This window comes from Echeneis naucrates, chromosome 10 (assembly GCF_900963305.1).
Source record: "Echeneis naucrates chromosome 10, fEcheNa1.1, whole genome shotgun sequence".
In the NCBI taxonomy this organism is placed as follows: domain Eukaryota; kingdom Metazoa; phylum Chordata; class Actinopteri; order Carangiformes; family Echeneidae; genus Echeneis; species Echeneis naucrates.
The window spans coordinates 18,414,866-18,435,762 of NC_042520.1; the positions used below are offsets into that span (position 1 = coordinate 18,414,866).

General features: G+C 43.5%; 2 protein-coding genes across 2 annotated transcripts; one reads left to right on the forward strand and one right to left on the reverse strand.

Annotated features, from left to right (window-relative positions):
• Positions 1 to 614: 614 nt before the first annotated feature.
• Positions 615 to 9,998, reverse strand: sh3bgrl (SH3 domain binding glutamate-rich protein like). The gene is made up of 4 exons (XM_029512007.1): positions 9,742 to 9,998; positions 3,458 to 3,643; positions 1,900 to 1,980; positions 615 to 1,512 (listed from the first exon to the last, which is right to left on the reverse strand). Exons 1-4 carry the CDS (start codon positions 9,784 to 9,786, stop codon positions 1,477 to 1,479), a joined length of 348 nt encoding a protein of 115 aa, XP_029367867.1. The 5' UTR covers positions 9,787 to 9,998; the 3' UTR covers positions 615 to 1,476.
• A 935-nt stretch (positions 9,999 to 10,933) lies between these two features.
• LOC115049632 (non-histone chromosomal protein HMG-14A-like) lies at positions 10,934 to 14,326 on the forward strand. The gene is made up of 6 exons (XM_029512008.1): positions 10,934 to 11,083; positions 12,047 to 12,073; positions 12,261 to 12,290; positions 13,044 to 13,091; positions 13,198 to 13,317; positions 13,424 to 14,326. The coding sequence occupies exons 1-6, from the start codon at positions 11,069 to 11,071 to the stop codon at positions 13,469 to 13,471; spliced, it is 288 nt and encodes a 95-aa protein (XP_029367868.1). The 5' UTR covers positions 10,934 to 11,068; the 3' UTR covers positions 13,472 to 14,326.
• Positions 14,327 to 20,897: the final 6,571 nt, after the last annotated feature.

Sequence of the window (20,897 nt, forward strand, 5' to 3'; positions counted from 1 at the left end):
ATGCAAAAATTAATCACGCTGTTGGCAAAGATTGCCAAGAAAAGAAAAGAAAAAACTGAGAAGCTAGATGTCTTTGCTTTTGCTGTGAAATGTTGAAGAGCTTGAACGGTTATATTAAAACACGATGTGAGAAATGTAGAGGGGAACTAACTCAGGGGCCCATAACTGGCAAACAAGTAACGCTGAGAACTACAGCTTTAATCAGCCATCGTGGTTTCATCTACACAAAGAGAAGCTGGATAAATAAAAATCATCTACACAAATGGATGCTGGATATCTAAAAATAGATTAAATCAATACAGTTTAAAATATAATAGCAACCTTTTCCGTTTGCAGTCCTTTCTGGGAATTCTCAATATAACTGCTCACAGCAGAGTCGGAGAGAGTCCATTTTTTGTTGTTTTGGTTTTTATTATTCTTAGTAATTGCTGATGCAATTTTTTTCATTTTATTTATTAGATATTACTAAGTAGAATTGCTGCCAAACCAAAATTCCATGGAAAGGAATATGCACTGACAACAAAGAATCTATCGATCTACAACACAATTAAAGTCTATATCAGGAGGAAGTAGGATTTATTTCATGAGTATTACTAACAGGAAATAGTCAAGAGTCATGCTTAAATTTTTATTTCTGTTTCATCTTAGGGAAGGTACCAATTGATGCAAAACAGGGATTTACAAAACAATGTAAAACAAGATCACCAGCGAAATGAACCAACCCCCCCCCCCCCAAAAAAAAACAACTATCCAACTGATTCCAAGAACAACTAAAGCACACAAAAAAAAGAAAGTCAATTTCACATCCCTCTGTGTTTGCATACTTTTTGCATGTATTTTCAAACATATATCATCTTGTAGAAAAAAGTTTGCTAATAAAACAGCATTAAGACAGTATAAAGTAAAACACTACCCAGAGAAAAGGATTGTAATGGATAGCTCCTACAAAAGGAGCTGCAGTTTTGGCAACAACATGACTGGCAGAAGCTCAACATCTGATTCAATGTTTCAACAGATAAGGCATTTACTGATTAAACCTGCTGAGTGACATAAATAACATTTATGATTTATGATCCAATGGTAACATGTTGGCCAAACAATGAATATGCGTTACAATTTTTGAGGTGTGCACATTTTCTTATATCCCATAACAGGAAACTACACATTATGTGTATGGTTGCTTGACAAATTATTCAGCCAGTAGGCTTAGCAGGCTGAGGTTAATGGAGGAAGCAGATACTTTCAATATCCAAAATTCTCTGCTTTAGTACCTCCTTTCACTACGGCTGACAAGGCACAGCTGAACACAGAGTAATAAAAAAAACCCATACAACCAAACAAAAACTGTCCACATATTTATATGCTATGTGAAATGTTGCGTTTTTTTTTTTTCCTGGATTTTTTCCAGGTCATTCTGAGTCCAGGTAAGGGTCCAGGTCTCAGTCTGAGCTCTCAGGTAGAAATGGTCTAAAGCTGCTACTGCTGAGCTTTCTTTGCTAGAGCCTCAGCCTCCTGGAGAGAGACACAGGGGGAGAACAAGAGGGAGAAAGTATGTTGTAAAAATGGAGGACACAGATTTATATACCCCCCCCCCCCCCCCCCCCCCCCCACCCACCCCCACCACAACCGCCACTCACAGGAAAACACCTCTGTTTCTATGGTAACTGGCACACCTCCCTGCAGTTCCTGTTGTAACTGAGGGGAGGCGCCGGTGAGCAGGCGGCCTGTTTGTGTGTTGAGAGTATCATGAACAGATGTATTATGTAATATGTGTGTTTTCTGTGGATAAATATATATTTGGGCACATAAGCCTGTTTTTACATGAAACACGGCAAGGCTGAAGGAATGCAGTTGAACGTAAGGATAGGTATCAGTGTACGCTTGTGTTCATAAGCTTACCTTAGAGCCTGGGGGAGCAGTCAGACCCAGAAATGCATACACAGCATTGTCCTCTCTGGCATCGAAGAAGGCCTCATAGTTCTGAGAAAGAGGAGGAAGCCAGAGGGGCAAGGTTTACAGCAGATCGATCAGCATGTCTTCTTTCCCAAATCTGAGCTGCCACCAGAGGAATGATGATGCGAGACAAACTTTGAAGCTGTGCCGGAGGGCAATATTATGAACAGAAATGCCACAAGTCTGCGAGGAACAGTGGAGGTTCTGTGGTTTGTCTAAGAGCAGGCTTCTGTAATCAGTCTGATGGGAGGTTATTGTCTTTGAGAAACTAACCCACTGACAAGAAACTAACACATTCACCATTTACTGTTTGTCTGTCTCTCTCACTCATCCCTCGTATCTCATTTCTCCTACACTCACATACCAGAACACACTCACACTGATTCTTCAAAAGGGGTCTTGCAGCTGCAAGTATCCTGGGAAATGATGCTCTCTTAGTCTGTGACATTCTGCATGGCCCATTCTGTACTGTATGTGCCACTGCCTGTCCAGCCATCCATTAGCTATACAGCATGATGCCTCAGTGCACACAGGCCCCAGGGCCCTGGATCTATTGAACTGAAATAATCCAGGACAGACGTTTGGCGTACATAGTAGAGAATACCTGGGCGATAATGTGAGAATTTCTGAGGTCAGATGTCCACTGTCCTTTGCCCCATACTCCTATGACATGTACACTTTATCTCCACACAGATGATGTTTTAAAGGAATAGTTTCACTTTAGGCAAATACTCAAACTTGTTATCTGCGCTGTGTCATTGTCAGCGATGCTTAGCACAAAAATGAGAAACAGGCCTGGACTTGTTTGGTGTTAAGGTAAAAAAAAAAAAAGAAAAACTTCCTGGGAACACCTCCAAAGCTCACTGTTTTTCACACTTATATATTTAAGATAAAAAAATAAACATTTGAATAATTAAACAGACAATATATCCAAGCATTCACTGAATGCAAAACCTTTTGACACACTTTGATGAGTCATTTCTCAATGCGAAGCCAAGATAAGCAGCTTAATCTTTAACAGGAAAAAATTAGTATCAAACCTTCTAACAGTGTTTAAAAATTTAAAAAAGGCTTATATTTTAGTGTTAATTAATATTATTGACCTTTTGAAGGATTAAAAAATTCATTGTATGGCCTCTTGGGGGAGGTGGAACACCGTGACATTTACTTTTTTGAATTTCTGGTGAGTATGTCAACCAGTAGACAGCTGCCTTATATTGTTAAATAAAGTTTGTGAGAGCATGATATTAGATCTAAACAGCAGCTTTAGACTGTGAAGACCAAAACAATGAGCAACACCTTTCACGTTGAACACTTTATATTGCTTAACCTTAGTTTGGCATTGAAATAAAACTATGAATAACCAAAATACTATAGAAGATTTAAGCATAGTTGCACCATGACTGCTTTGTAGAGACTGAGGACATGAGCTTCATGTGCAACAGTTCTGAGACCTGTCAGAGTGCTACTGTTATGGCAATGGATCCATCTTTGTTTGTCTCACCCCGCAATATTTGCTTTCATTAAATATCTGTGGGGGCAGAGGGTTGCCTGTCGCCGGCCTGGACTCCTCCGGAATATTCTCTCTCATCCACTTCCTGTTGGCCTCATTGGCTGCGATGTCACACTCCTCGAACTCAATCTTATTGACTGTCAGGAAGCCCATCACATCCTGCTGCTGCTTTTTGATCTGTGTGTGGGAGAGATGAGAGAAGGGGAAGTTGTCAGTTAGACGTTGGTTAACTTTAGCCATATGAGGAAACACGCGGGCCTCGGTTCACTGTCACTGTCAGTCTGCTGCAGAAAGAACATCTCTCTTCTCTGCTGTGAGATATTTCACTACAAAGATCACAAGCTGCTCTTTAACTTACCACTCCTTTTCTGAGAAGTGAACGAAGTGCCACATGAGTAGTAATGAGGACAGACTCGGGCGAAGCTACAAAGATTGTCAGACAGTGAAGAAGACGGCAACTCCCGAGGCTGAAGCCCCACCGTACTCTTTACATTTCAGCAGTAAATTTCTGGCTAAAATGTAACCCTTTCAGAAGCATTTGTGATGCAGTATATAATTTTCCCTTGACAGTGTCCAACCCCATATTTCTTATATGGCAACATAAAATACTTCTTGAAAAGATTTCGTACATTAGAGTTACTATCGTTCTCCATACTTGAGACTTGCAGAGGGGATTATTTCTGATAGGGTCCTCTCTGTCAAATAAGGCTTTTCTTTTGCATTGCTACAACACCATAATTAACATTAACAAGTGTGTCATTTGTGACACTTACAGTAGTCCATTCTGTGTGAAACTTTTCATCGAAAAACCAAGTCCTGCAATCTAAAAGGAAATGAAAGTGTGTGTAGAGCATTGTGGTGACATCCTGTGCCAGTTAATTTCTTTTACAGCGAACGATCAGGTGCATTATTGAGCTATATCACAATGTATCCCAATCAGAGTCACACACAAGATAATCAAGATGCTACAGAAGGTTTGTGTCCTTGCTGCCTGCTGCCTCTGTCCCTATGGTTGTGTGTGTGTGTGTGTGTGTGTGTGTGTGTGTGAGATGTGGTGTATGAAATTCTGATCCAATGTGCTCTCAGTGGGTGTTGTTAAGAAGGAGGATGGCCCTACAAGGCCAGACGGAAACAAGAGCTCCTCTGGGACTTGAGAGGAGGTAACTGGTCAAACACAAGCCAAATAAGGTCTGCTTCAAGGAGACACACCAGCCTGCGCCCCGCCTCTGCTACACACACACAAACACATCTACACACTTCCAATCCACGTATGCTCACATCACATTAAATATAATACAGTTAAATGTGATAATCGAGTCATTGTTCTGTTAGTCTAGATAGCCCCATGCGAGGGCTCCACCCTCATTTATGGTATGCAGACAAGACAGGTGGATTATTTAACAGCCATCTGCTGAAACAACATTGAGGCATGGAAATGAGGGAGCTGACAATACCGGAAGATTAGCTGTGGCACAGTTTGAATCATTTAATGGCCGTCACACTCCCAAGGCCAAAGTCCTAAAAAGCAGCTCTCTGCCTCTCTCTCCACCTGCTTGGGACAAAGCAGCCAAGTGGAACGCCATGAGCTCAATCTGAATTTAACTAACCCTGTCTCTCCAAACACACACAGGGACAGTGCTCTCTCTGAGGGACAAATCAGCTCACTTGCACCACAGACTGTCTCTGATTTGACAAACTTGAAGGTAAAATGACAGGTTAATGATGGGGATCCTTATGTTCTCCTCCCTCCTCTCCTCCACTTTGAAGCCAGCTGACCGTTCCCCCAACAAGCCTGCATTGTACTGTTGCCAAGCTAAATTAATTTGTAGGGCAAACTGGCCACATACCATCTGCCATGAACTGTAATTGCACAGTGAGAGTCCTCAGCTTTGCCCCTTCTCCCAATTTGCATGACTCTGTAGTGTGTTCAGAGGTGATTTGTTTATTGCATTTTTATGGAAGAAGCCAGACTGTCCCTGGTTTTGGGGCGTGGTCATAAACAATTGCTCTTCTCTTGTTGCTGTGTTTGATTCCCTCCTTATCTATCTGGAATGTCACTAAATGACTCCCCTGTTCTACTTTGACCAGCAGAGAGTGAGAGCGCAGCACCAGAGTCAAGCCTGCAGAAAGTCAAATGACAGGACCTTAGAGTCTCACAGTTGGTTTCTTTTATACACTATATCGGACAATTTGCCTGAGTATGCAAATGTGTACTGACGACTTTGTATATCGCAATACAAATCAGGTAAATCATGTCCCTGTACTGTTTGTTTTGTCTACATATGATTGGTCATATGGTCCAATCAGTAGATCAGTTTTCCCATATCTTGTGAAATATCTCAACATCTAATGGATATAGTAGCACTGAACTCCAGCTCTCAGTTGATGGACCTTTATCACTTAAATTATCTGAGTTTTCCTCCTGTGGCACTGTTAGGATAATTATATAAAATACTAAAGATGCACCATTTGTACTCACTGGCAGTGTGGGTCCATTTCACCAGGTTAGTTCTGTCTCAAACCAAACTCTCTCTGGAAATGACGACCACAACTGTTGCCTACTTTCACCCGCTTTGTTCACCTGACAGGAGAATTAATAGATCAATTTCCTCTATGTATCATCTATGTCATGTGAAATGGGAATAACGGCGCTGTCTCCTACTTCCCTGTTAGCTTTTTTCACAAGTTTGAATGTACTGCTACGACACACCGTTTAGGGGTTAGAAGAGTCCACTGCTTTACTATCAATTTCCTGTTTTGAATACATCATTAAGGTACTTGTAGTGTGCTGCACCTTGCCATACTTGATGCCAACACAGCCATGCAGTCGAAATAGCAAGTGTGAATATTGAGACACAGCAATAGTGCTCATGCCAGCATTTGCTTCAAAGCCCCACTGCACAGCCTTCACAAAACTGCTAGCATGACTGTAGATTCTTTGTCTTATGTAGTGAACTAAAAACATGGAAATGTTGACAGGTAAACTCATCAAACAGATGATTTGAAATCTTTCTTGAAATCTGTTATCAACTACATACTGAAAGCAACTGTTTCAGAGCAACACATTCCAGACCTAATGGGTTATCTTATTTCAAACACAGTCTGTGCACACACCCATGGAAGACCTGCTGTATCATTAGATGATTCACAAGAGATAGTCTAGAATGTACACAAGTGTGTTTGGTTATTCCTGCTGCAACCTGAGCTGCAGTGCTTAAGTTTTAGATTCATTCAATAACTCTTTATTTTGTCACAGCAATCCATGTGGTTTGGTTTACATTCCACATCATCACCATCATCATCATCATGTGACAGTTGCGGTAGAAGAGCAAAGAGATGAAATTGAGGGCATGGGGATGTGAGTCAGACCTGATCAGTCCCAGGAAAAGGTCAGGACTCTGGCATTAGCAGTTGCCAAACAATGGTAAGCATTGATTGGATGCACTGTATCCACCACATGGGTTTGGATCAATATGATGGAGGCTTATTCAATCATTGTTGTTTACTAGGAGTTGGGGTTATATCAGGTTACACTCTCTCTGATGAAAAGGGATGGAAATGTAAAAATTGTTAAATTATTCATTCTTAACTTATTCTCTCATCAAATATTTGAATGTAGGAAAATCCACTCTCTGGACTAAAGGAAACGTAAATCAGCCCAGGCCCTGTGTGGTTGTAGGGATAAAGGTTTCAGTCTTGATTAGATCAAGTCCTATTGGAGCTGAAAACAGTCACTTACTGGAATTTCAGCAGCAGCAGTATCCTCCACCCAATCGTGAGGTCAGTCAGCATTACAGCATTGTTACAAAAGAGTCTTACAGTGCTGCTCGGGGTGGGCTTTCTCACTGCTTCAAGGTGAAACAACAGTAAAAGGGCAAAAAATAAAACAACCCTTTATACAAAAAGACTGACTCACTACCAAATCGAGTCTGACCTATACTCAGTGAATGTCAAACCAACAGTGGAAAAGGCCAGTTGATCTGAGATTCTGAGACAGAGAACTTCAGACTTGGACAGACACACATAAGAAACCAAATGCACTATGTCTCTGAGCAACTTCCTCAGTTATTGCTGATTAATGTGTTTACTGTGGCAATGAGCAAACCGTAGTACTGTGGCTGCAGGCAGTGAATGTGCTCTTTTGACAAAAGTTGTTTTGGTTGGCCCAGTTGGCCTGTTGCCTTGGACACTGGCTGCACATTTGCTTATGTGTCTGTGTCTTTATTTACATGTGTGAAATTTAAATATATCTATGTTTTCTATTCAAATTCATCTTGCAGGTAGCCTAAGAGGTGAATTTTGCTTTCCTCTGAATGATACTCTCTAAGTCATATGTTACATTTTTGTCCCAGTTTATACAAAGGTCCAAATATGTAGTATGACCTAATCTTTACAAAGCCACTAAAGGTAACACTAGAAGTGTCCCCTGAGAGCTTATAACAAGTCATTACTTCAGGTGACTCAAACACTCTGCCTCGCATCATTGGGCGGAAACATGATGATGTCAGCTGCAGGAATACCACTCTCAGCACTGGATTATCACAGGTCAAGGGTCTGGAGAGAATAAACTGGCATTCAGAGATTTGCTCAGGGACTAACTGTCAGTAGCCGTGACTACAATTAGTATCTGTTTGAACAACACTGACTGTTGTAACTTGCCAGCTGCTGAATCTGGTGTGTCCCTCTGGCTACCACTTCACACTGAAGTTTTATAAGTGAGGCTTTCAAAATTAGTTTTGATTTACTCCTACTTGTCTCTCTGCTCTGGATATTGCCCCATACGCATGCTTAACTAGATTGGAGTGATTAATGTAGCAGCAGACACTGCTGGATGCCGTAATGCAAATCACATTGATTAGTCACTGATGCAATCGAAGTGCAAGCTCACGGCGAGGGCAGAGTTTCAGCCGCAATTTGTCATCACAAACATGTTTTCCTGCATCATGGAGAGAAATTTTGATTTAAATACTGCCTAAATTAAACATGGAGATGAGTCCAGTCAACTCTGTAACGTGACAACATATCCCATTTATAAAAGAGCTCAAACAAATGAGCTCTGTAGCGGAGCAGATCAAGAGGAAGCAGATGTAATGCTTTCATGATGCTTTTGTTGCCTTGGGCAGCACACCACGTCTGATCAGCCAGCTCTAAATAAAAGCACATTGAAGATGATAATGGGAGTGTAAGTGTATCTAGCTGCATTTAAGAGTACATAACCTTGCCCACTAATTGTGGCAGACTGGACTAAAGAAGGATCAGTCAGAGGTAATGGCATTTCCCCAGGCTGGCCACAGCACAGTGATGCCATCACCGGCTGTTAACTCCAACTGCTTTGTTTTTATAGGAAGCTCCTGTCCTGTATGATTGCTGCAGCTGATCCTTTGGACATGTCACTTACTGTTTGAGCAATGAAGTAATTTAATCCTGTCCAGCTAAAGACAGCCTCTATGTCCACCTTCTTTGTCTGTAAGTGAGCTACTCAATGCATGCAACTTAGCCACATGTGATGAATGAGTTTGATTTAAGTTACTCTTTTGAGAGGAAAGTTTGTATTCTCGAAATTAATTTTGATATTACACAATTATGTCTAAGCTATTGCCATCACAAAACAAATTTGCAGAATTGAGCATTTTAGTAAAAAAAAAACTTGGAGAGACGCTAGATGCTGGATTTGACGGCAAAATACTCTATCAGTCTAGGTCGACCCAGACCTCCGACAAATCCTTAAACAGAGCCTAAGTATTCCTGGGCTGCAGCTGCATATCTGAAAATGGGCCCTGGAGGATTGCATCACAGTCATTCCTCCCCACTCTGGAAGAAACTGCCAAAATACGAAGCCTACGATCCTCCAGGCTGCAGCACGGTGAAACAAACACTGAGACACTGTGTGCATTTACTGGCACCAGATAACAGCACATTTATTGATTTTCATGCCTTTCCTGTTTTCAGCTTGGTTTCAATTGCAAAAACGCTCAAATGTCACTAACCAGAGCAGAAATAAGTGTGCTCTCCACCCTCCTCAAACCTTCGTCCCTACGTCTGCCTCTGTGACAAAGTTTAAATAAGGGCAAAGAGAGAGAGGGAAGACTTTGACGGACTCCATCTGTGTCCAGGGCTGCATGCTTACTGATGAGTCAGACCACTCCAGACAGAGAGGATGACAGCAGGATGGACATCAGTCAGTGAGATCAATAAAAGTTCACCCTCCTCTCTGTTGCCTACCAAGCTGGAGGCTGCAAGTACATAAGAGCCATGCGATGTCTTTTGTCTCTTACCGAAGTGGATCCAGAGGACGATGCTATGTACACTTTGATCACCATGTTAAATCCCTGATACTGACTGGAGTCCGGTAAAGCAGCGGTTGGTTGCCCTGCTCTTGCAGACTGTGCAGGCGGATTGCTCGACAGCGAGAGCCAAAACAATAACAAGGACAACAACAACAACAACAAACTTCCCGGGATGAAAAGCTGTGTGCCAGTTGTAGTCAGCGCAGACTATCTGCGCAAATGCTCCGGTTCCCAGCACTGGATGGAGCTTGGCATTCCTCCTCCGCCTCTACTCTGCCTCCCCGCCCCTTTACTCTCTCTCTCTCTGTGTGTGTGTGTGTGTGTTGAGCAGGAGCACACACTAGGAGACACGTACACGCACGCAGAGGGGCAATGGGCCTATCATGATGGCACCACACCGAGGGGATATTGTCTGAATTTTAGCTTCGACCCCATTGTCTGCACAAGCAGCCATTAGGCCATTGTTCCCCAGACTGTGCACAAACGCCCTGCTGCAGGTGTCGAAGTGAAAGGCAGTTATGTCAGCTTCATAAGACACTAAGGTATAAAATCTGCCATGATTTTTTAACACTTGTGAGCGCTTTGTGTAACAGCACAGCTTGTGGAAGCGCCGTCTCCAGCAGCAGCAGCAGCCGCGCTAGTTAGACGGGCTTTGTGGGCCCCCTGCAGGCGTCTGGGGCAGACAACGCAAGAGCTTCTCCCTGAAACGAATTTAGGAAAGCCGACTGACAAAAAAAAAAAAAAAAAGTGTCGGAGAGGAGTGGGCGCCATATTGGACTAGAAGACGAAGTGAATTTGTGCGGAGCTGTCTGGCTGTCGGCTGCTGCAGATGTGAGCTCTGGCTTTTAGACGAGCCAGCGCGGATGCATGGCTTTACACCGGGGCATGTCGCCCGCCGCCGGGGCCTGTGTAACGATGCATACAGGCCGGCCCCGCGGCCTCTCTCTCTCTGCCCCTGCGCGATAAATGAGCACACTCGTTATGACGGCAACATGTCCTCGGATGCGATCCTTTTCATTTTTGCAGGCTTCCTCCCATCTCTGCCTGCAAGAAGCCATTCGTGCAGACCTCGGATCATCACCGGCTCCAAAATTCCAAGTGTTCTGCAGCCCCGAATGGCGTCACCTGATTGGCTGAGCGCCTATCAATCATCCCTTTAGCCGCACCCCTCCCCCCATTCAACCACTCGCCTCTCTGTTCCAGTGTGTTTACTACACTGCCGAGCATAAGGGAGACACTCGTCTTCACATGCACTGAACCCACTAAGAAAAACTGTTTTTAGTTGTATTTGTAAGAAAACCTCCAAGAGATCAACATGCCCAAGAGAAAGGTACGTATTCTGAAAATAATAAAAATTGTTTGAGGCGGATATCAGCTCTTAGTGCAATGCAAACGATTGTGAAGACATCCCTCTGAGACATTACTTAATTATAACGCAATGTATAACCGTTATTTCTCACTGGGAATTTTTGCCTATTATCTAGATATAATGTACATTTTTTACGTGTTAGAATGAATATTTTCCTGCTCGGACACGGCCTTTAAATTGCGTTTTCGAGTGAGAGCCGCTGTCCTTTGGGGAGTCAGAAGTCTCTCTCGGTCTCCATGCAGTTAAAGCACAAGCAGCAGCCATGCTTTGCAGCTCTTGTCCACCTTCGTCGCCGACCTACCGAGAACAAACGCCTCACTTATCGCCATTTCGCCACCAAACCGGCCAAAAGTGCCGCCAGAAAATGCCTTAGTGCCCTTACTTTGCATTTTGACCGCAAAAACAAACCTTCGCCGTCGCGTTTCGATAAAATTATATATTTTCTCTCTTTGTTCATAGTCCCAAATGGCTGCGATGGCGCGCCTCGGCCGCCTGGTGGCGCGCGCGAGCCTTAGCAGGTCCCTCCCCCTTCTCAGAGACTCCCGCGCCAGCTTTCAAATCTGAGCTTCATGCATTGAATGAGAGAAAGAGATGGGGGAGTGAAAGGGAAAAGCAGGGCCGGGGCCCTCAAAACACGCTCCCAGACACCCGCATGGCTCAGGCCTCACAGCCCATTACTGAAATCACGCCTCCCCTCCACATCACCGGGCTCCAAACCATTAAATTTAGCTATATGTGAAATATTTTTTTGTTTTCACATGAAACTCAAAAGTTTTTTCAGCAGGTCTGTAACTGTCCATAATATGTGCCTGAAGCATTTAGACACTGTTTCCCTTCGATATAAACGCCATATGAACATACATTAATGCTGTATTAATTTATTTAGTATTTTAACCTGTCATCTTTGTGTTTTTCCACTCACAGGGAACAGAAGCAGGAGAAAAGGAGGAGGTAAGATGCAGACATGTTGGGCAATACCTTGTCCAGGACATAAAAATTCAGTTTCAATGAGTATGTGAGATATGCAGGTGCATTGTCTAAAAGGAGGCACTTTGGTGTTTAATTCAAATGTGCATTTCCTGAATATAGTGCCAATCAAAATAAAAGCCTGTTGATAAGAGTTCTTGTTGTGTTTCAGCCCCAGAGGAGATCAGCTCGGTTATCAGCGGTAAGAAGACACACACAAAATGTCATTAAACTCTCACCTGAACAGACACAGTACATAAAAATCCACTCATCAATCCACACATTGTAGGATTCTTGAGAGACACATGGAATTGAACAAATCAAACCAAACATGGCTGTCAGAGAAGCAAAAACAAGTATGGAAGTACATTTTGGTTTCCCAAATAGTTGAGCTTAATTTTTTTGCTATGCATAACTGCATGGTTAAACATGGTATTTTTACAAAATTGAGCTTAAGAATCACCAAAGAGTACTTATGTAGTGCCTTAGGTAGATATAAACATGGTAAACATGCTTCTGAGAGGATAAAATAAATGTTCAAACAATTAAAACTACATATATAAATGTTGGCACATGTTAAAACTGTAATTCTGTTTGCTTAAAACCTCTATACAGGTATCTACTTGTAATTTTAACCAAGTACCAGTAGCTGGCATAATAGAGGCTCTTAAGAATTATGACTTAGTAGGCTAATATTGTTTAAATTCCCCAATTAACATCTTAAATAAGTGTTATATAAAGTTAAAGAGGCACTGACAATATCTTAATTTAAAAAGTTTTACCTTTAGGGACTAATTTAGACTTTGATTCATTGCCATTCACCTAAAAAGGTGTCTTAATGGGAAGCAAAGTCCTTCAGTGTTTTCTGGATAGTAAAAGAATGTGCAGAAGATGTTGCTTTAGTGTGTAATTGTAGCTGTTCCTTCACTCCTTTTCCTTTCGTTTTGCTGTGAAGAAACCGGCCCCACCCAAGCCGGAACCAAAGGTCAAGAAGGCAGCAAAGGTAGGATACACTAACTTCAACATATATACAAATACCTCTAAGTGAACTTGAATTACAATTTACGGATAATGTGTGATTATTCTCCTCTGTCCTGTTGTCGATGCAGAAAGAAAAGGCTGTGAACGATAAGAAGGAGGACAAGAAGACCAAGAAGGCAAAGGAGAATGCAGAGGCAGAGGCAAATGAGGAAAACCACTCTGAGAATGGCGAGGCCAAGACCAATGAGGTGAGCGGAGGAAAAAGCTCTCAGCAGCTGGAGAAGTGGGGATCTGTATACCTGAGATACACAACATCTAAATTTTTGACCATGGCCTTTCGTCTTTGTTCCAAAGGTGGAGGCAGCCCCCGAGGAGGCCAAGGAGGAGGCCAAGTCCGAGTAGCACCACTGCCCAAGCTTCCTCCTCCTCTACAGTCCCTCCCCCAGAACCCCCCAGCCAGCCAGCCAGCCCCCCAAGTCTCTCACATGGTTTCCCTCCAAGGCGTATTGTTAACAGAGGAATATTTTTATCAATGATTTTATAAGTATCCGTACAGATTTTTAGCACAAAAAGCAAAGCTGATTATGGAGCGCCTTGCAGATTTGCAGTGGTCATATCAAGTGTCTGCAAGCAAGATGAACACACTAAAATCTTTTTTAAATGGCATTTCATGATTGTTGAAGGCTTGTTTGGTGTAGAAAGTGTGTCCCTGCCGGATTGGCTATGTCGTGAGTTGTGTATTCCCGTGTTTTTCTTCCCCCTTGTTCCCTCTTCTTCCTCCACAGATTAGACCTTCCTGCCCCTACAGTTAAGCCTTTATCCATGTTTTATTAACGGTTCAGCCATGTTAATGTGGGTGATTCTTTTAGACCTCTAAATGTGCAGTGAGTTCCCTTTGCTTCTGTCTCATGGTCTTGTTTTTCTTTTTTTTCTTTTTTTTTTTTTTTTTTTTTTTTTTTTCATTGAAATCGTGTTTTAAAAAAAAGGCGTATTGAAGAGTGTTGTCCATAAGAAAGAGGAAGACGAACATGTGAAACATTCCGGGAACAGCGATTGCCTCCGACCTGTCTCCTAGACGACCCTGCGTGTAAAACAGCTCCTGCTCCATCCACGCTGTCATGTCAGCTTTTCTAAACACTCTGGTTTTTTTAAAGCAACTGAATTTGGAAACCTTCTCTGACAAATGCAGGTGTCTGGTCCCTCTCTTATGTTCTGAAATTCTCTTAATAAAAAGAAGTCCTGGGAATTTTCCTCGAATCTGTGTCTTGAGTATGTTTCTTTTTGCATTTTTTTGCAGACATTTTGCACAGTATGAGCTCTTTATTATTATCAAATTCTCAACAGTTTAGCATGCACACCATTCTGAAGAAATTGTGTTAACAAATCATGCGATAATGAAAATTTAAACATGTACTCACCCAACTTCATGTGCAGTCTGAATTATTTACCATGTAAGCGTTTGTGTGATCACCTGTATCAGGAAATGCAACAACCAGGCGTAGAATGCATATGGTCACATTCATTTAAATAGGAAGTTGCCAATGTACAGCAGACTTCAGCACTGACTAAACGCGTCTAATATCATTTCAGTAGAAAAATACAACATTTCCTTTGAAAGTGAAATTCTGAGTCTGAACAGAGAACAGAGAAAGGTGTTAGGTCAGTATTTATCTGACAGTTTGAACTTGAATATGACTACTGACACTGTAATCTGCTTTTAACACATTGTGAACTGTTCCACACAAGTGCTGCTACAGATCCTCAGGGAGGCCAGGTGAGCATAAGGTCACCAGCTGGGACACTAGTCCAATATTCCCTGATAAGGAGTGTGTTTCTTAGTGTGAGAGACTCTCATTCATTCATTTGCATCCTTTAAGAAGGAGTCATTCTCATAATGAATCATTAAAACATTCAAGTATAGTAAAAACTAGTAAGTAAGTAAGTAAGAACTAAATGAAGGCCTCTCATGAAGCCTGTGCCCTTGTGTTTGTAACAGATCTAGATTAATGGAGGGTTTAACACTTTGAATTACAGTGGAGGCCAAATGAAGAGAGTATTCAGCATCTGTTCATCCAACATAATCTCCTCTCTAGGCTTCACAAATTCATATTTATCTCTACACAAACTCAAGCATGGGCGTTGTGAACAATATCATTCTTAAAACTCACAAAAAATATAACCTTACCAGCTTATTTTAGCAATATCATTAAAAGACATCTCTATATTTTGTTTGAGCATTCATCAGAGGCCTCGCAGAAGCTGACATGAAAAAATGCATGCAGTCTGTTCTACCAACACACTGAAAAGGCTCTCTGAGGCTGTGTGTGTGCATTTGCCCGCTGCCATGGGGAATGTAAATGTGCTTGGGCTTCCATGTTTGGAGGAATCTTTCAAACCAGAGTTGTGCTTGAAACATATACAAAAGTTGTAATTCCCTCATTTAAAAGACAAATGTAAGGATTTAATAAGCTGCCAGTGGCTGCACCAAGAGCCCTGTTGTACACCCTGCAGCAGCAGCTGCTCCAGCTGCACCTGTGGATCAGTGGACGTGTTTTCCACTGACAGCGAGGTTACATTTGTTGCTGACCGGTCTTCCGCTCTTTAGTGCAGCGGTTGCAGCTCCTCTGACCTGCATTGTCATGGCCGAGCGCCGGGCACCATTTTGTCGATATTTGTACAGTGCGGAGTGATGTTTGGTGTCAGCTCCACTAGATGGCAGCCTCGCCCTTTCTTTATTCGTGCAGACACAGAGGCGCAATGCTGATAGAGCCCAGTGGGGCTCAGGGGAGCTCCCAATTTATTAGCTGATGTATTAACTGTGTTTTTACTTTTACTGGGGCATATTACCAGGAACCGTTTAAAAGTAAGGGGCAAAGACATCAAACTGCCATAACGTGGATCCCTCCAGGCTTTCATCTACCTTCGTCAGCACAATCAGTTTGATAAAGGTCTTCTCCCATTCAAGCTGTTTTCATCCAGACAGTTCGGTGAAGAGGGACTGATCAGGCTGGACGCAGCCTTGACGCTGATCCATTGATCTATTGATAAGGAGCAGCAATGGGAGGGGAAACCGGAAATACATTATTAACATTATTAATCTGAAAGTGAAACTTTGTGATCTCCGCCACGTTGACTCCTTTCATCTGGGAGCTCTTTGTGATCACCCCCCCCAGCTCTTACTAACTCACTGATCCTTCCACTCCTCCGGTCTCCTGCGATCAGCTCCCCGCCTCCTCACGGCGGCTTTGATATGAACGCAGAAAACACACAGTCGTTGGCAGTAAAGGGCTAATTAGACCGGTATCAATGAATGTTTTGTCTGTGAAGGCCTGAACGTAATGTTTGTCTACATGCTTAACTGTCTGTGTAACCATCTGCCGGTCTGCCTGCTCGTCTGCTTTGGTTGATCTGCGCCCTCCCGGTGCGCACCCTCATCTCTCTCATTGCCCATCGTGTGACTAAAATAGCCGTGTTCCCTTTTTAACCACCCCCCCACCCCCCTCCATTCGCCCATTCACATCCACTGTCTACTCCACTCTGGTCAAGGTCTGCCAGCTGGGGAGGGGGTGATAAGCGTGTGCATGTGCATGTGGTGTGTCATGGGGGGGGGGGGTCTTGGTTTAAAGGACGGGGATGACCTTTTACCAGGATGAGATTTAAACGCTGTCCCATCGTCACCAGGGATGCTGCTGTGTGGATGAGCGCACCTGCCATCAGGTGCCGGGCCGGCTCCCTGCAGACCGGACCTCTCTGACGCCGGAGACGGGCAGATGTTTGGTGTTTAGAGGACGGAGCTGCCTGCCTGTCTTAACCTGTTTGTGTTGTGTTGTTTATCTTCTCGGCCCACAGCGATGGACGGGGGTGGGATGCTCAAGAGCGAGTGAATGGGAAGAGGCAGGGCGAGAAGGAGAGAGTGGGGGGGGGGGATGCAGATGGGGATCTATTCTCTCCACGCACGCAGACAACATGGAAATGAGGGGGCGTCTGTGACGTCAATCGGTGTAGACAGACACATACACACACACACACACACATACATACCGCCGAGCTGCTCTCCCTCTCCAGTCCCAGGCTAATGCATGCTTCACTGCAAACAACAACAGTACTCCGCATCACGGCATAAACATCAGCACACACAAACAGCCCCCCCCCCCCCCCCCCCCCCCCCCCCCCCAAAAAAAAGCCCAAACAAACAAACACAGCCACATTCAGACATACAGGTCTGAGGTCCATTGACACCATCACACATCGTTTCATTCACTCCTTTCTTCCGCCACACAAAGCGGGAGACGTGTTGAATTCACATCAGGACTTACTGTGGGACGCGTCAGTGAACAACCATGTTCATGTAGCTGCATGATCAATGGGGTTTAAGGCTGTGTGGACTGTTGGAGACTTTTGTGTGTAGTTAAGCTTCCCACCTGTGTGAGTACCGGTCCCCACCGTTTTGCCTCAGATCTGGTTCTTGTTGTCTCCCCTCCTCCTTGTATGTAAGATGTGTTCTCACCTCCCTCTGTGTCAGATGGTCTGTACAGATGGTCAGGGTGATTGGTCCAGTCATTGTCCTTGTGTATGCCTTTGATGTTGCTGACTTGTGCTTACTGATCTGATTGTTTGACCCACTGTGAACTGACCCCTTGGTCTAAATTCAAGGAAAATGAAATCTTTTACGAATCGATGAGCCTGACACAATAAACTTCTGATATTCTGTCAGAGTGACCACTGGCTTCCTGATCTGAACTTCAGGGCTTGGTTTTGTCCTGACATACAGCATTAATAAACTGTCTGCCTTGTACACGTGTGTCTATTTCAAAACCATGCTCTGTCTAATCAGTTCAGTTTGACATTTGTAGACACATGGGAAGAGAAATCACAAGGATCTGGAATAAGAACGGACTGATCTTTATGTTTAAGATCAATGTTCAGTAAATCAGCAAACTTTTACTCAACTTTAAGGCCAAATGATGCAGAAAACATACGTGACTAATGACACTGTGGTACATGAGGTGCTCTGTGAGAATAAATAATCTACACCAGCCTGCTGCATGTACAGCTGAGCTGTTTCTCTCAGTAAATTCAACCTCTCACGCTGTCAGTTGTAAATCTGCCTCTTTCTCTGCCTGATTGACTGACTGTTACGCAAGTGTGTGTCTCTGTCACATGGTTAACGTTATAATCCATTATGCTGCTTTTAGTTTGCATAATTAAGAAAGAAAGGTCTCAATGATACAAATGGCTCTAAATGGATTTGATACCTGAGACACAGTCATTAGAAACGCCATTTAGGAAACATAATTGTGTCAAACTACATTCTGCATCAGTGCACCAATTGGACTGGAGAAAGAGGAGTATGTAATTATGGTACAACGTGAGGCTGCAAATAGCACAGAGGGGTAGAAGCTGTAAGTACAATATCAAAGTAACATGAGTGACAGGGTTGATTCTTCATGGTTTTCTGATTCAGGCTCTATGTGTGGCGCATATTTGGCAAGTTCGCCTTTAAGAAATCACCCATGTCACAGTGTCGTGACGACACAGAGTTCTATCTAGAGAAATGAAAAACTATTTTTGAAACACTCCCCACTGCCCTCCCAATCATGCTCTTAAGCATGAATTAGTGGATAAAGTAATAGTACATCAATTTCATCGTGGGGGCGGTGTGTGTGAGTGAGTATGCACTCCTGATGAGGGGGAATAAGTGGTGTGTGTGTGTGCCTGTATTGTGGGCGGTACGAGAACTAAAGATGCAGCAGCCACTTGTCTTGCCAATTGCTGTATTTCCTTGAGTAAAACTGTTTTCTTGGCTGTTTTTCATCAAGGTTTTTATCCTCCTGTACTTTCAACTGGGAGATGACTGAGTCATAGTAGTCAGGGAAGCAGGTGGGTGGGAGGCACACAGTGGGTAGAGGGTTGAGGAAAAAGGCGGAGGACATGGGTGGTATGGGTTAAGGGGAGGGGGAGGTTGTAGTGAATGGAGAGAGGAAATTATGAATGGTGGATACTATGCATCCATCTTCTTACCTGGTATTCATCAGCATTAAATCCCTTCCAAATGATCACGGTGTCTATTAAGTGAGTCTCGCTAAGGGCTCTGTAATCATGATGGTACTATTGTGTTTTTAACTGACACTTTAGAGGGACTAGTAATTGACACACTGTTACAAAGGAATTCATTTGGGCAATAGGATGTCTAGAATTATCTTGACTTACACTTAATATTCCACTCAGCCCAACTTGATTGCTTTTGTTTTTACTTTTATTCCTACACCATCCCTACTTTAAAGATAGGGAAATCTGATCAAATAAAAAGCCTGTATGATGGCAGTCAGATCCAAAGTATTGGCCAGAGATGAATAGAGAAAGCTGCTGATGTGTGGGTGATGTTCTCTGTTTTTGTCTCTGTAAGTTTGAAAATATTTGTTTAGGGTGGACGGGTGGGCAGCCCATTAAGAAAATGAATGTGCGTTCAGCTGTATGTGTGTGCATGCTCGTACACATATGTGTGTGTGTCCCTGTACTCTGACATCACTGCTGCCGTCACTGCAGCCACCTCACAGCAACTCCCTTGTGACTGAGGGCCTGACAACCTCCCACGCTCTCCCCACCAACTCCCCTGCTCCGGCTTTATCTATAACCTCACCCCAACCCCCATCCTCACCCCCGACTGACTCTGTCCTTCGCGCTCTGTTTCCTCCTCAACTCGGTTTTTGCATCCATCCATCTCTCTGGTCAATGTCTTTCTCTTTTTGTTTCACCCACCTTCTTTTTCTTCCTGTTTCTATATCTCTCCCACTCATTCAATGTGTGGGTCTTCCCTGTTTTCCGTCATGCTCTCTGCACCCACAAGCCGCCTGTCTCTGTCTCTATGGAAACCTCAAGTGGACAAGAGTGGCTCAGAGGTTTGTGAGACACTGATACAGACCATATTAGATCATACACTCTCATTCTCTCCCAGAGAGCCGCATATTTACAACCATGTGCACATTGACAAAAGTGAGCTTTTACTGTGTGTGTAAAGAGATGGAGTGTGGCCATGCAGTCACCTACCATCACATGAAAAAAAAAAAATGATAAAATAAAGCCCACCCCCACTGGGAGTGGTGTGAAAAAGGAGGAAAGGGTGGTGACAAAGAGCCAGTAAGCCCTGTTGTTTTGACACACTGAGGGTGTCTTCAGTTAGTAGGTGGAGAGGGGGACCGCCTGATACCACCTCTGCGTACACATTCCCATCTGAAGCGGGCACACACACAAACACACACACACACAAACACACACACACACAGATTTGGCCCCCTCCTCTCCTCTCTCACACCTCACAAGCTGGATTCTCCTCACATTTATACATTGTTGAGCCCTCTCTGTTGCGTAGGGCGTGCGTCATTCGGGTCCAAACACATCTGAAGGACAAGTGATTTGTGATAAGAGGCCTCACACCTGGCCACCGTCGTAATCATGGGGAGGACACATGAGCTGTGCTGCCTGTTGTTTGGGGGAATAGGAGAAGAAAGGGTGAATGGGAATGGAGAGACAAGACAAGGCTGCAGTGACATGGGAACTATCTTTCTATTTAAATTGAAGGCATAGCAGCTTGGAAAAAATTCAGTTTCTCTCACGTCTGGTGGTTTGTTGAGTTTCTCCTTTATTTTATCAAAATGTACATGAACAAACCACAACAAAGGACTACATTAAAGAAGACATCTAAAACAGGCAGCAATAACAGGGGTCAACAACTGAACACACACCCAGCCCAACTCCAGAGCCCACCCCAATGACACCCCCAGTGCAGTGAAATAAAGACATGCCATCATGTCTCACATTTAGGCACTTA

Bases quoted from the DNA above. Each gene is read 5' to 3' on its own strand.
- LOC115049632 (XM_029512008.1), top strand. The intron at 12,291-13,043 runs GTAAGAAGACAC...TTTGCTGTGAAG, and splicing joins GATCAGCTCGGTTATCAGCG to AAACCGGCCCCACCCAAGCC. The intron at 13,318-13,423 runs GTGAGCGGAGGA...TTTGTTCCAAAG, and splicing joins GCGAGGCCAAGACCAATGAG to GTGGAGGCAGCCCCCGAGGA.
- sh3bgrl (XM_029512007.1), bottom strand. From the start codon at position 9,786: ATGGTGATCAAAGTGTACATAGCATCGTCCTCTGGATCCACTTCG. The intron at 1,981-3,457 runs GTGAGACAAACA...CCTCTTTCTCAG, and splicing joins ATGAAAGCAAATATTGCGGG to AACTATGAGGCCTTCTTCGA. The intron at 1,513-1,899 runs GTAAGCTTATGA...GTCTCTCTCCAG, and splicing joins CTGCTCCCCCAGGCTCTAAG to GAGGCTGAGGCTCTAGCAAA.